Source organism: Rutidosis leptorrhynchoides, chromosome 6 (genome assembly GCF_046630445.1).
Source record: "Rutidosis leptorrhynchoides isolate AG116_Rl617_1_P2 chromosome 6, CSIRO_AGI_Rlap_v1, whole genome shotgun sequence".
In the NCBI taxonomy this organism is placed as follows: Eukaryota; Viridiplantae; Streptophyta; class Magnoliopsida; order Asterales; family Asteraceae; genus Rutidosis; species Rutidosis leptorrhynchoides.
In genome coordinates, this window is record NC_092338.1 from 25,203,195 (window position 1) to 25,216,605 (window position 13,411).

Here is a 13,411-nt window from a genome sequence, read left to right on the forward strand (position 1 = left end):
TATGTTTAATCCTTGTTAAGATAATTACCCAAGTGTGTTCAATATTCAAACAATTATAATTAACAAGGCTAAGATCCATATTTCACTTATGGTAACGACGGGTTTACCGCGGATCGCCAATCATAAGCTATTTAGGTAGGTAACTATATTACCAATTTCATCCATTATGAAATTCTTAGGTTCTGCGGGATTTAGTGATAATCAATTATTTCACTTGGCATGTTTAATCCCTTCTACGCTAATCCTTCCTAGTGGCGGGTTTGCCGCAAACCACAATTTCAGATTGTAAACCGTCGGTGATAGATACACGTGAAATCCGGCCCAAGACTCTCGGGTATCGCGAAATTCACCTCACCCTTCCCAACACCCAATTAAAGTCCGGCCCAAGAGTCTCAGGTATCGCGAACTCTAACAGGTAGAAGGTTCGAATGTGTGTACTACTCATGGGTAGCGTAAACTTTACATTTAAAATGGGGTTTTGTTTTTTTAGAAAAAGTAGTTTATTCCATTTCAAAACATTTGCTAATTATGTATTGCATGTTGCGTTTGTTAAACTAATTTTAACCAAACCATTTTAATTGATTATTGTCTTTTGTTTCTATACTAATTTTCTAGCTAGCATGGCATAGACAAATAAGAACACAATAATAATCATGACACGCAATTATCGGTAGTATGCCTCGAGTCCTATGCGTTTTTCCGGTGAGCCAACACACGGAAAAACTTGGTCAACTAGGGACATAACCTTGTGTGAGAATTGGCTCCCACTAAAACCGTCATCTCCATTATATGCTCGGATGGGCAGCCTTGTGAACATCATCTTCGTGATTCCAATCTTGGTTGCATTATTTTACAAAATAATTATTCTATTTTCTATACTACTACAAATACAATATGAAAAAGAAATACGACATGCAAGTCGTTTAATAATTATTACATTCATCCCGAATAAATAAGAAAGATGACATGCAAGTCGTTTAATAAATTATTACATTCATCCCGAATAAATAATAAATTAAATCACACAACCAAACATTCACACAAGGGTCTTATAGAGGCAAATACTATCGATTTCATACAACAATCATATACATTACAAATGGAGTGCCAAACATCCATTTTATGAAACATGTTTCGATAAGGATTGATTTAAACAACACTTAATGGCACATAACAAATATCTATCCTTGTTTACATAACTTATGTATGTAAACCCACTTCATATTTTGTAAGTATGGTTTTCATGCCAAAACCATCCAAACAAACATATTAAGTGAATTAAAACATGTTGGAGATTTATCCACTTTAACAAAGCATGAAGTCTAAAATTAACAATTTTAATTTTCTCATTTCATGTAAAACATGAATATAATTTATGTACTTTATTTTCCTAAACTTTGAATCACTTTTAGTCAACATGCAAGTTACCTTATCAAATTTTTGGATTTTGGCAGATTCATACATGCTACTTCAGATGGTCATATCTTACTCATTTCTAGTCCATTTTCGATGAATTGTTTTTTCAAATTTAAGTTCTTTCAGTTAGCTTTCAAATGCAATTGGTCTCATACAATAATATTGAGTTTAAAGCCCCGTAACAGTCCATCAAAGACTGACTGTCCAAGCTGAAAAAAAAATTCTTAAATGAAAAAAATGAGTTTAACCCATTTTACATTTTGCCAAAATCCAAGATTCAAATTAGTATTTAGGAAACATAAAACATAAATCATGATACTTGTTTTGCATGTTTGTTATGCATGACATCTCTAAGAATCATGCACAACGCATCCATCAAAACTAAATATCATAAGAAAAGTTTGCTAAAACTTGTACAAGATGGCTCGGATACCACTGTTAGAGTATGATACAAATTCAAAGCGAGCGGAAGCATTTTTAAATCTTTACAAAATCATACTCTTCCACGGATCATTGTACAAAACTTTAGCAAACAAAACAAATTAACTAAACCGAACAAGAGAAGATTAGAATACAACCTTTGTAGCCTTTTGAAGATCGAATTTAAAAACTCAAAGAAGAGTTCCTCTAAACGATAGACACCCAAAGTTCCATCCTTGCTTCGATCTATACCTTCTACTTAACAGATCTTTTCTTCTTCCTTATTTCCACCAAAAACCGAACCCAATTATAGATTTCAAGTATTTTGGTTACTTGAAAATGAGAAAGAAAATAGCATTTTTGTATGTGTGTTTTGTATCTTTAGTATATCATTTCTAATACCAAGACTTGGTATTATATATTACATAATTGATACAATAATACATCTAGTACAAAAATAATAAATAAAGATTTGGAAAGATTTGCAAAATCAAATCTTTATATAAAATAAGATTTACAAAATCAAATCATATTTTATAAATCAAATCAAATCTTATATCTTATATAAAATATGATTTACAAAATCTAATCAAATCTCTACATATTTAGATTTGTAAGTATATGTATACACATAAAAAAACTTACTTAATTTATTAAACCATTAACTAATGATTAATAAATTAATTTCCGATTAGAAGGTATATCAAACAATTTACGATTGGCCTTTGTGTGTGACCGAATAGGATAAATAGACTTTTATTATTTAATGTCATGGGCATATCTTCGGAATATATGTACCACGGTCAAACCACGGTCGAACCGTAGCCAACCCGAGAACATATTTCCAACAGTACTGAGGACTCTGGTGCTGGGTCGAAAGAGTACATACATATTCGTGTTCAGCAGCGAAATGATCGTAAAAGTTTGACAACTGTTCCGGGGTTAAGAAAAGATTATAGCTACAACAAGATTTTGAAGGACCTCAAGAAAGAGTTTTGCTGTAATGGCACCCTTTTTCAGTGTGGTGACCCGAAATTTTGCATGTTTATATATATTAAATGAAATTAATATTTACATGATTAAATGTTTCCAACATGTTAAGCAATCAAACTTGTTAAGACTTGATTAATTGAAATGAGTTTATGTAGTCAATTGATCACCCAAGTTGACCGGCGATTCACGAACGTTTAAACTTGTAACAACTATATGATGATGATGATATATATATATATATATATATATATATATATATATATATATATATATATATATATATATATATATATATATATATATATAGTTAACGTGAGAATTATCATAGGTAAGTATCACACTAAGTATATTAACAATGAGTTATATACATAAAAATGAGACTATTGAATTAAGAAACTCGAAACAATATATATAACGATTATCGTTATAACAACGTCTTACTAAATACATATGAATCATATTAAGATATTGATACACTATGTTTAACATGATAAAATGATAATTAAATATATCATTAAGTGTGTTAACAATGAACTACATATGTAAAACAAGACTACTAACTTAAGAGTTTTGAAACGAGTTATATATTTAACGATTATCATTGTAACGACGTTTTAATATATATATATATATATATATATATATATATATATATATATATATATATATATATATATATATATTGTATTAAGATATATTCATACACCATGTTATCATGATAATATGATAATTTAACATCTCATTAGATATAATAAACAATGGGTTAACTACATTAAATGAGATCGTTAACTTAAAAGTTTCAAGACAACACTTACATGTAACGACAAACGGTGACTTAACGACTCAGTTAAAATGTATATACATGTAGTGTATTAAGTTATATTAATACACTTTTGAAAGACTTCAAGACATATATCAAAACACTCATACTTAACAAAAATGCTTACAATTACATTCTCATTCATTTTCTTCAACAATTCTACTCATATTCATTCAGTCTTTGTACTCGTATTATACCCAGCTTCTAGACGTACTTACTATGGGTATATACCAATAGGAACTAGCATGGGATTCCACTCTTGATTATGTCATGCATGACTAATCAAGTTTAACTTCTACCATGAACTAGTCAACTAACAAGAACTCCTTTTTACCCCACTCACCACTCACCTCTCACCATTCACTTCATTTCATTTCCATTTTCCTTTCTAAATCTCTCTCAACACACACATACACCTATGAACGAATTTTTCCAGTAACCAAATCATCATTTTCATCAAAAACTACTTCAAGAATCAAGCTATAATCATCATAGGAAGAACACTTCAAGAACACTTCGAAAATCCTTTCAAGTTTGCAAGTATACTTCCAAGCTTTCTAATCCATTCCAAGTAATTATCTAAGATCAAGAAACCTTTGTTATTTACAGTAGGTTATCTTTCTTATTCAAGGTAAAACTCATATCCAAACTTTGATTCAATTTCTATAACTATAACTATCTTAATTCGAGTAGAAATCTTACTTGAACTTGTTTTTGTGTCATGATTCTACTTCAAGAACTTTCAAGCCATCCAAGGATCCTTTGAAGCTAGATCATTTCTTGTCATTTTCAGTAGGTTTACCTACTAAACTTGAGGTAGTAATGATGTTAATAACATCATTCGATTCATTTATATATAACTATCATATTCGAAGATTTAAACTTGTAATCACTAGAACATAGTTTAGTTAATTCTAAACTTGTTCGCAAACAAAGTTAATCCTTCTAACTTAACTTTTAAAATCAACTAAACACATGTTCTATATCTATATGATATGCTAACTTAATGATTTAAAACCTGGAAACACGAAGAACACCGTAAAACCGGACATACGCCGTCGTAGCAAAACCGGGGCTGTTTTGGTTTAGATAATTAAAAACTATGATAAACTTTGATTTAAAAGCTATACTTCTGGGAAAATTATTTTTCTTATGAACATGAAACTATATCCAAAAATCATGGTTAAACTCAAAGTGGAAGTATGTTTTTCAAAATGGTCATCAAGACGTCGTTATTTCGACTGAAATGACTAACTTTACAAAAAAGACTTGTAACTTGTATTTATGACTATAAACTTATACTTTTTCTGTTTAGTTTCCTAAATTTCAGTTCATTATGAAACCATAGCAACTTGAATCACTCAAAACGGATTTAAAACGAAGAAGTTATGGGTAAAACAAGATTGGATAATTTTGTTTGTTGTAGCTACATGAAATTTGTAACAAATCTATACAAATCATAACTTAACTAACTTATATTGTATTACACATGTATTCTAACGTATATTATGTAATCTTGGGATACCATAGACACGTATATAATGTTTTGACATATCATATCGACGCATCTATATAATATATTTTGGAACAACCATAGACACTCTATATGCAGTAATGCTTGAGTTAGCTATACAGGGTTGAGGTTGATTCCAAAATAATATATATACTTTGAGTTATGATCTAGCCTGAGACTTGTATACCCTGGGTCATGGATTGATTCGAGATAATATATATTGATTTATTTATGTACATCTAACTGTGGACAACTAGTTGTAGATTACTAACGTTGGACTGTTAACTTAACAAACTTAAATCATTAAAACGTAATAAAAATGTTGTGAATATATTTCGATCATACATTGATATATATGTACATATTTGTTATAGGTTCGTGAATCGACCAGTGGCCAAGTCTTATTTTCCAACAAAGTGAAAATACGTGAAAGTGGGTTATAGTCCCACTTTTGAAATCTATTATTTTTGGGATGAGAATACGTGCAGTTTTATAAATGTTTTACAAAATAGACACAAGTGATCGAAATTATATTCTATGTTGAATTATCGAACCGAATATGCCCCTTTTTAGCTTGGTAGCCTAAGAATTGGTGTTTATGATAATTGCCACCAATTGACGCGAATCCTAAAGATAGATCTATTTGGCCCAACAAGCCTCATCCGAGTTACGGATGCTTTAGTACTTCGATTTATCATATCCGATGTGAGTCCCGGAATGATGGGGATATTCTATATGCATCTTGTTAATGTCGGTTACCAGGTGTTCATCATATGAATGATTTTTATGCAGATTGCATGTTATTGAGAAATGGAAATGGAAATCTTGTGGTTTATTATTACGATTTGATAAATATATAGGCTAAACCTATAACTCACCAATATTTTTGTTGACGTTTAAAGCATGTTTATTCTCAGGTGATTATTAAGAGCTTCCGCTGTTGCATGCTAATTTATGGACAAGAGTTGGAGTCACCATGGTTGTATAATATTGTTTAAAAACTGCATTCGAAGACATATATTGTTGTGTAATATTATTGTAAATCATTTTGTAATGGTCGTGTGAAAACGCTATATTTTAGATTATCATTATTTGATAATTGTCGTAATATTTTAAAGGTTATGGTTTGTTTTAAAATCGAATGCAGTCTTTGAAAAATGTCTCATATAGAGGTCAAAACCTCGCAACGAAATCAATTAATATGGAACGTTTATAATCAATATGAACGGGACATTTCAGTTGGTATCCGAGCGTTGGTCTTAAAGAACCAGAAATTGCATTAGTGTGTCTTACTGAGTTTGTTAAGGTGCATTTGTGAGTCTGGACTTCGACCGTGTTTTCTTTAAAAACGATTGCTTAACACTTTTTGTTGGAAACTACATATTACTAACATGTAAAATATTATGTGATATATTAATCTCTTAACGTGTTTGATATTGTGTGATAGATGTCTACCTCTAGTACAAATCCCATCGACTCACCTAATAATAATGAAGAGTCGAATATATTTTGGGAAGATTCACAAATTCCCGAAGAGGAACCGGAAGAGGAGGAACCGGAAGAAGAGGAACCGGAAGAGGAGGAACCGGAAGAAGAGGAACCGAAAGAAGAAGAGGTTCCGGAGGAAGAAATATTAATACCTACAGTAAAACGATTAAATAAATCTTCAACCAATGGACCAAAGTTAAAAATGGTCAATGGTGTTTTCGCCAAGGAAGCAAAATATTGGGAAAATTACCAATTTTCTGATGAATCGGATCCCGACGAGGATTCCGATGATGTTATATAAATTACCCCAACTCAATTTAATAAGGCAAAAGAGAATAATAAGGGAAAGGGCATCAAAATAGAGAAAACTGATTTCGACCCTGATGAACTTTATGTGTATCGTAAACGCCCGTATTTCTTAGATTTTAACAATAATCTGGGAACATCTAGGGCACCAGGTTTTTCTAAACCATTTGTGAAAATGACGGCTCGTATTAGAGGATCACCATGTATCCCTAGGAAATTAGCCAAACGAACTAAGTCTGAAGCAGAAGAAACGAGTGAGTCAGAATAAAGAGTTGTAATCATGCTGTGTAATATATGTATTGTTGTGTGCTTGTACTTTTAAGATATATGTAAAAATTGCTTGTATTGTTTGTTAATTATCTTTTACGAATCTAATCCTTGTTTATTTTACAGTATAAAAACAAAAATGGACGTTAAAGATAGACAACCAAAAATTTTAGAAGACCTACCAGGGGATATGATTGATGAAATCTTGTCTAGAGTCAGGCAGAATTCATCAACACAATTATTTACGGCGAAATTAGTTTGTCGAACGTTTGAAAGACATTCCAGGCATGCCTTAGTTTATAAGAGGCTTTCCTTTGAAAGATGGGGTATATCACATTGGGGAGACTTTAAGTTACGCCGAGTTTTCTTTAAGGCATTTAGAGCGGGAAACCCAGATGCAATTTTACGCTACGGGTTGAGAACCTATTTTGACTCAACCTATCCCAACATAGGACTTCGTGCATTAGAAAGAGCTTCAAACATGCAATTTAAAGAAGCATGTTATGCTTACGGATTAGTAATGTTCGCTTCTCACCAAATTGAGAAAAAGAACATCGGATTACAACTGTTAAATAAAACATTCCCACAAGTGACGGATTCAGTAGTTGGGGTGAGAAACAAGGTTTTTAGATTGTTACAGGGCTGTTGGGCATTACGTAACCCTCGTCCTTTTGACAACGTTACAACATGCTGCCTAGCCAACGGCCACAACGGTTATTTTCCACAAGACCAAGGATGGGAAATAATATTAGTAAAACCAGAATGTATGACCTGTTTCTGGACCTATGAATTACGTATTTTTATTGCCTTTGCTGAATGACTTGCTTATTAACTGGAATTGTCTTTGCAACTACCTTGTATCAAAGTTATTGTGTGATATATTTCATGCTATATGTAAAATTGCGGTATTAAATGTTTGTAAAATATTGTATAAAAGTTTGAGCGCGAAATATTATTATAAGTTTTCCATATAGAATTGTAGTAGCTGAATTGTATATTAGCTGCTAAGTATGAACTTAATGGGTAGGTACTACCCGAATTATAAATTATAAAATGCTAATATGAAGAAAAAGCTTTTATAAATGAGTTCATATCATGCTACGAAATACTATTAACTACTCTTAATATTATGTATGATTAACTTGATTCATTTGATTATTTTTGAAGGAAATGGCACCGACTACTCGAAATACTCTGAATATGACCGAGGAAGACTTCCGTGTTTTTCTTGCTGCAAATGTAACCGCAGTGCAGGCTGCAATGTGAAATAACAACAATAACTCTGAAACTAGCAATGGATCTAACGCCACTAGAAATCGTGTAGGATGCTCCTACAAAGAATTCACTGCCTGCAAACCTTTGGAATTTGATGGAACTGAGGGTCCAATCGGATTGAAACGGTGGACCGAGAAGGTTGAATCGGTGTTTGCCATAAGTAAATGTACTGAAGAAGACAAAGTAAAGTACGCGACGCATACCTTCACAGGTACTGCGTTAACATGGTGGAATACCTATCTCGAGCAGGTAGGACAAGATGCTGCTTACGCACTACTGTGGTCAGCATTCAAGCACTTGATGAACGAGCAGTATCGTCACAGAAACGAGGTCAATAAGCTCAAGGTAGAGTTTAGAGGATTACGAACGCAAGGTTTCGATATCACCACTTACGAACGACAATTCACAGAGTTGTGCCTATTGTGTCCCAGAGCGTTCGAAGACGAAGAAGAGAAGATCGACGCATTTGTAAAAGGGTTACCGGAAAGGATTCAAGAAGATGTGAGTTCACACGAGCCCGCCTCCATACAAAAGGCAAGTCGAATGGCTCATAAACTTGTGATGACCCGGGAATTTCCGACCAAATTTAAACTTAATCTTACTATGATTCCGACATGATAAGCAAGGTTTGAAAAGTTAATTCTTAAGAATTTTTGAACTGTTCACATAGATTCATTTGACTTCGACCATTTCCAACGATTCTCGAACCACTGTGTGTAAATAAATATGTAAATAAATAAATATATAAATATATAGATATAAATATAAATATAAGTGTATATATAATATTTTGAATTAATAAAATGCACTTTAATCAATTGAAATTAAAAACGTAAAATAAGATACAAAATAAGTAAACTTTTATGAATTTATATAAATATATATATATATATATATATATATATATATATATATATATATATATATATATATATATATGACTTATGTACATAATTAATGATATATGAATATTGTATTGTATATAAAATGATATTAAATATTCTGTATATGTTATATTATATATATACATATCACTTAAATAATAATAGGTGATATTAAATTATTAAATTTAATTACAATGTAAAACAAAGTTGTTATTATTACTTTACTATTAATATTAATATTATTAATTGTATTATTATTATTAAGAATTTTATTATTAACATTGTTATTAATAGTATTTAATTTTTATTGTTTTAAGTATTACTATATAAAAAAACTAACATTAATTATTAATATTGTTATTTCTATTATTGTTATTATTATAATTATGATTTTAGTTATTAATATAATTATTATTATTATTATTATTATTAGCATAATTATAAGAATTACTACTATTAATATTAACAAATATTATTATTACTAAGATATTTAATAATTAATTATATAAACTAACAGATATAAAAACATATTATATATACATACATATGCAGTTACAGATTTACAGATATATAGATATACTGATACGTATACAAATACAGATAGATGCAAATATATATATGGATATTGAAGACTAGTTATATATAAACAGATTTATACGCGTATTTATTTTATATCACCATCTGATTAATTTTTTTTTTCTTTTCTCTCTTCTATTATTTTTTTCTGTTACATCTGTGAAGATGTCGACTGTGAGCAACCCTACCATAAGACCTCGATCAATTATTTCTTCGGTGGAATCAATCTTTTTGAGCAACATGATATAAACCACTCGACGATCTGAATTGATGAAGCAGATATTTTTTTTTTCTCTTCCAGCAAAACCTCCGTTCTAGATAAATTTTATCATTTTTCGATTTTGAACCAATTTCCAAAATGTAATAATGCAATCTTGTTGGGAATCATACGCTTGAACTTTCTGTAAGTTTTCATACCTTAATTTTTCCAATTGATTATAAATTTTGAAGTCAAACTTATTTTACAAAAAAGTCAACATTTGTTCTTGAATCAAATTCGATTTCGTTTTTAAGTTTTAAGTTAAAATGACGATTCTAACAGATTATAAGAGTGTTTAGAAACAAATTTTGTGTTGAAACAATTGTCCAATTATTTACAAAACTTGAAATCAAATTTTTTTTTTAAACTGCAGCGATGAGCAGTTTTTTATTTTTTTTTATTTTTTTTTTCAATTCAATTAATCATAAATTGTTGATCCTATGAGAGATATTAGATACTAAAAATCGTTTTTGTAATGATTATTAAGAATAAAAGGGGTGTAGTCGATTTGAGTCGTGTGATTTGTGAAAAAGAAGAAGAAGATATAGGAGACAGGTATCGATCAGGTTATATATTTACAAGTAGAAACTAAAACAGATATAATAGAATGGAGGAGTGGCAGGGTGTTGTTTTGGGTTAGAGGGAGGTCTTGGGTTCGAGACTCTGGGGAGGCAGAAAAATATATTTTTGGGCGATTTTATTGAAGGTAGTTCTTTTTATGATGATTATTATTATTATTATTATTATTATTATTATTATTATTATTATTATTATTATTATTATTATTATTATTATTGTTTTTGTTATTGTTATTGTTACTCCCTCCGTCTCATTCCAATAGTCCACAGACAAAAAACACGCAGTTTTAGGAATCCCACTAACTTCATTTCTCCACCAATGAAATATCTTCTCTCTCCAAATCCACTAATGAAATATCTTCTTTTCCTTCTATTTATGAAAGTAGACTATCAGAATGGGACAGCCCAAAATAGAATAATGGCCTATTGGAATAAGACGGAGGTAGTATTAGTTATTAATGTTATTATTAGTAATTATTACTATTATTATTATTAGTATTGTTATCATTAGTTATTATTATTATTATTAGTATTATAATCATTAATATTGTTATTATTATTACAAATACAAGTATTAATTATCATTATTATATCATTGTAATTATAGTTACAAATTTGAATATTATTATTAGTATTATTAAGTTAACTATTATGATTGCTAACATACTAAAATCTATTAAATATTAGTAATATCGTTATATTTACAAATGTTATTATTATTATTATCATTGTTATTATGAGTACTATAATTATAATTCAAAACTTATTAGTATTATCATTACTAATATTATTACTAGTATTATTACTACCGTCATTATTACTAGTATTATAATAATTATTATTATTAGTATTAGTAATATTGATATAAGTATTATTATGACTAGGGTTATTGTTATTATTATTATTATGAAAATAATACAAGTTATTATTAATTTAATTAGTATTAATAATAGTATTAAGTTATTATCATTAATATTATTATTATTACCATAAGTATTATTAGCAATATTATCCTTATTGTCATTAATAAGATTATTACTACTATTTTTATTAAAACTATCTTTTATCAAAAAAAAAATTAACATTTTCCTTTATTAAAGTTATTATATCTATTAAAATTTCATTTAGGTTAGTATTATTATTATGAACATTACTAATAAAAATATCTACTTATAGCAAACTATCGGTTCTAAATAAAGTACTAAACATATATTTATAAATATACTAATATGACAAAACAAATATAAAAATCATTTTAAATGAATATAAATATATAAAATAGATATATAACATAAAATTTAAGTTATAATACATATAAATAAAGTATATATATATATATATATATATATATATATATATATATATATATATATATATATATATATATATATATATATATATATATATATATATATATATATATATATATATATATATATATATATATATATAAGATATTTAATATATGTAACTTAACAAAAATCTATATTTTCATATATAAAAATGAATATATATATATATATATATATATATATATATATATATATATATATATATATATATATATATATATATTAATGATGAAATACATAAGCTACTAATATAAAAATTATATCATTAAAAAATAATATATATACATATAATTGTTCGATTACAAGGATACGTTTTAATATATATACAAATGATATAGGTTCGTGAATCCAAGGCCAACCCTGCATTGTTCAGTTGTTCAATATAGTCATATGTATTTTTACTACAAAATACATTAGGTGAGTTTCATTTGCTCCCTTTTTAAAAAGTTTTTTGCAATATATATTTTTGGGACTGAGAATACATGCACTGCTTTTATAAATGTTTTACGAAATAGACACAAGTACTTAAATTTACATTCTATGATTGGATTATTAACCGAATATCGCCCTTCAAGTCTGGTAACCTAAGAATTTAGGGAAATGGCCCCTGATTGACGCGAATCCTAAAGATAGATCTATGGACCTTGACAAGTCCCATTCGGGGTACGAATGCTTTAGTACTTTGAGATTATTATTATACAGACGAGAACTTCTGTTTTGGGGATATTCTATGCATTAAGTTAACGTCGGTTACCAGGTGTTCAATCCATATGAATGATATTTTTGTCTCTATGCATGGGACGTTTATTTATGAGAACTGAAAATGAAAATCTTGTGGTCTATTAAAATGATGGAAATAATTATTTATGTTAAACTAATGAACTCATCAACCTTTTGGTTGACACTTTAAAGCATGTTTATTCTCAGGTATGAAAGAAATCTTCCGCTGTGCATTTGCTCATCTTAGAGATATTACTTGGAGTCATTCATGACATATTTCAAAAGACGTTGCAATCGAGTCGTTGAGTTCATCAAGATTATTATTAAGTCAATTATAGTTAGATATATTATGAAATGGTATGCATGCCGTCAACCTTCGATGAAATGAAAGATTGTCTTTTCAAAAACGAATGCAATGTTTGTAAAATGTATCATATAGAGGTCAAGTACCTCGCGATGTAATCAACTGTTGTGAATCGTTTATAATCGATATGGACTTCGTCCGGATGGATTAGGACGGGTCTTTACAGTTGGTATCAGAGCG

At 29.0% G+C, this 13,411-nt stretch overlaps 1 protein-coding gene across 1 annotated transcript in view; it reads left to right on the forward strand.

The window, feature by feature from the left end:
• Positions 1 to 13,411, forward strand: part of LOC139853482 (uncharacterized) — a 97,512-nt gene that overhangs the window by 41,765 nt on the left and 42,336 nt on the right. Inside the window, exon 4 of the mRNA XM_071842875.1 lies at positions 2,686 to 2,860. Coding sequence (XP_071698976.1) covers positions 2,686 to 2,860 — 175 coding nt within the window. The remainder of the gene's footprint in view (positions 1 to 2,685; positions 2,861 to 13,411) is intronic.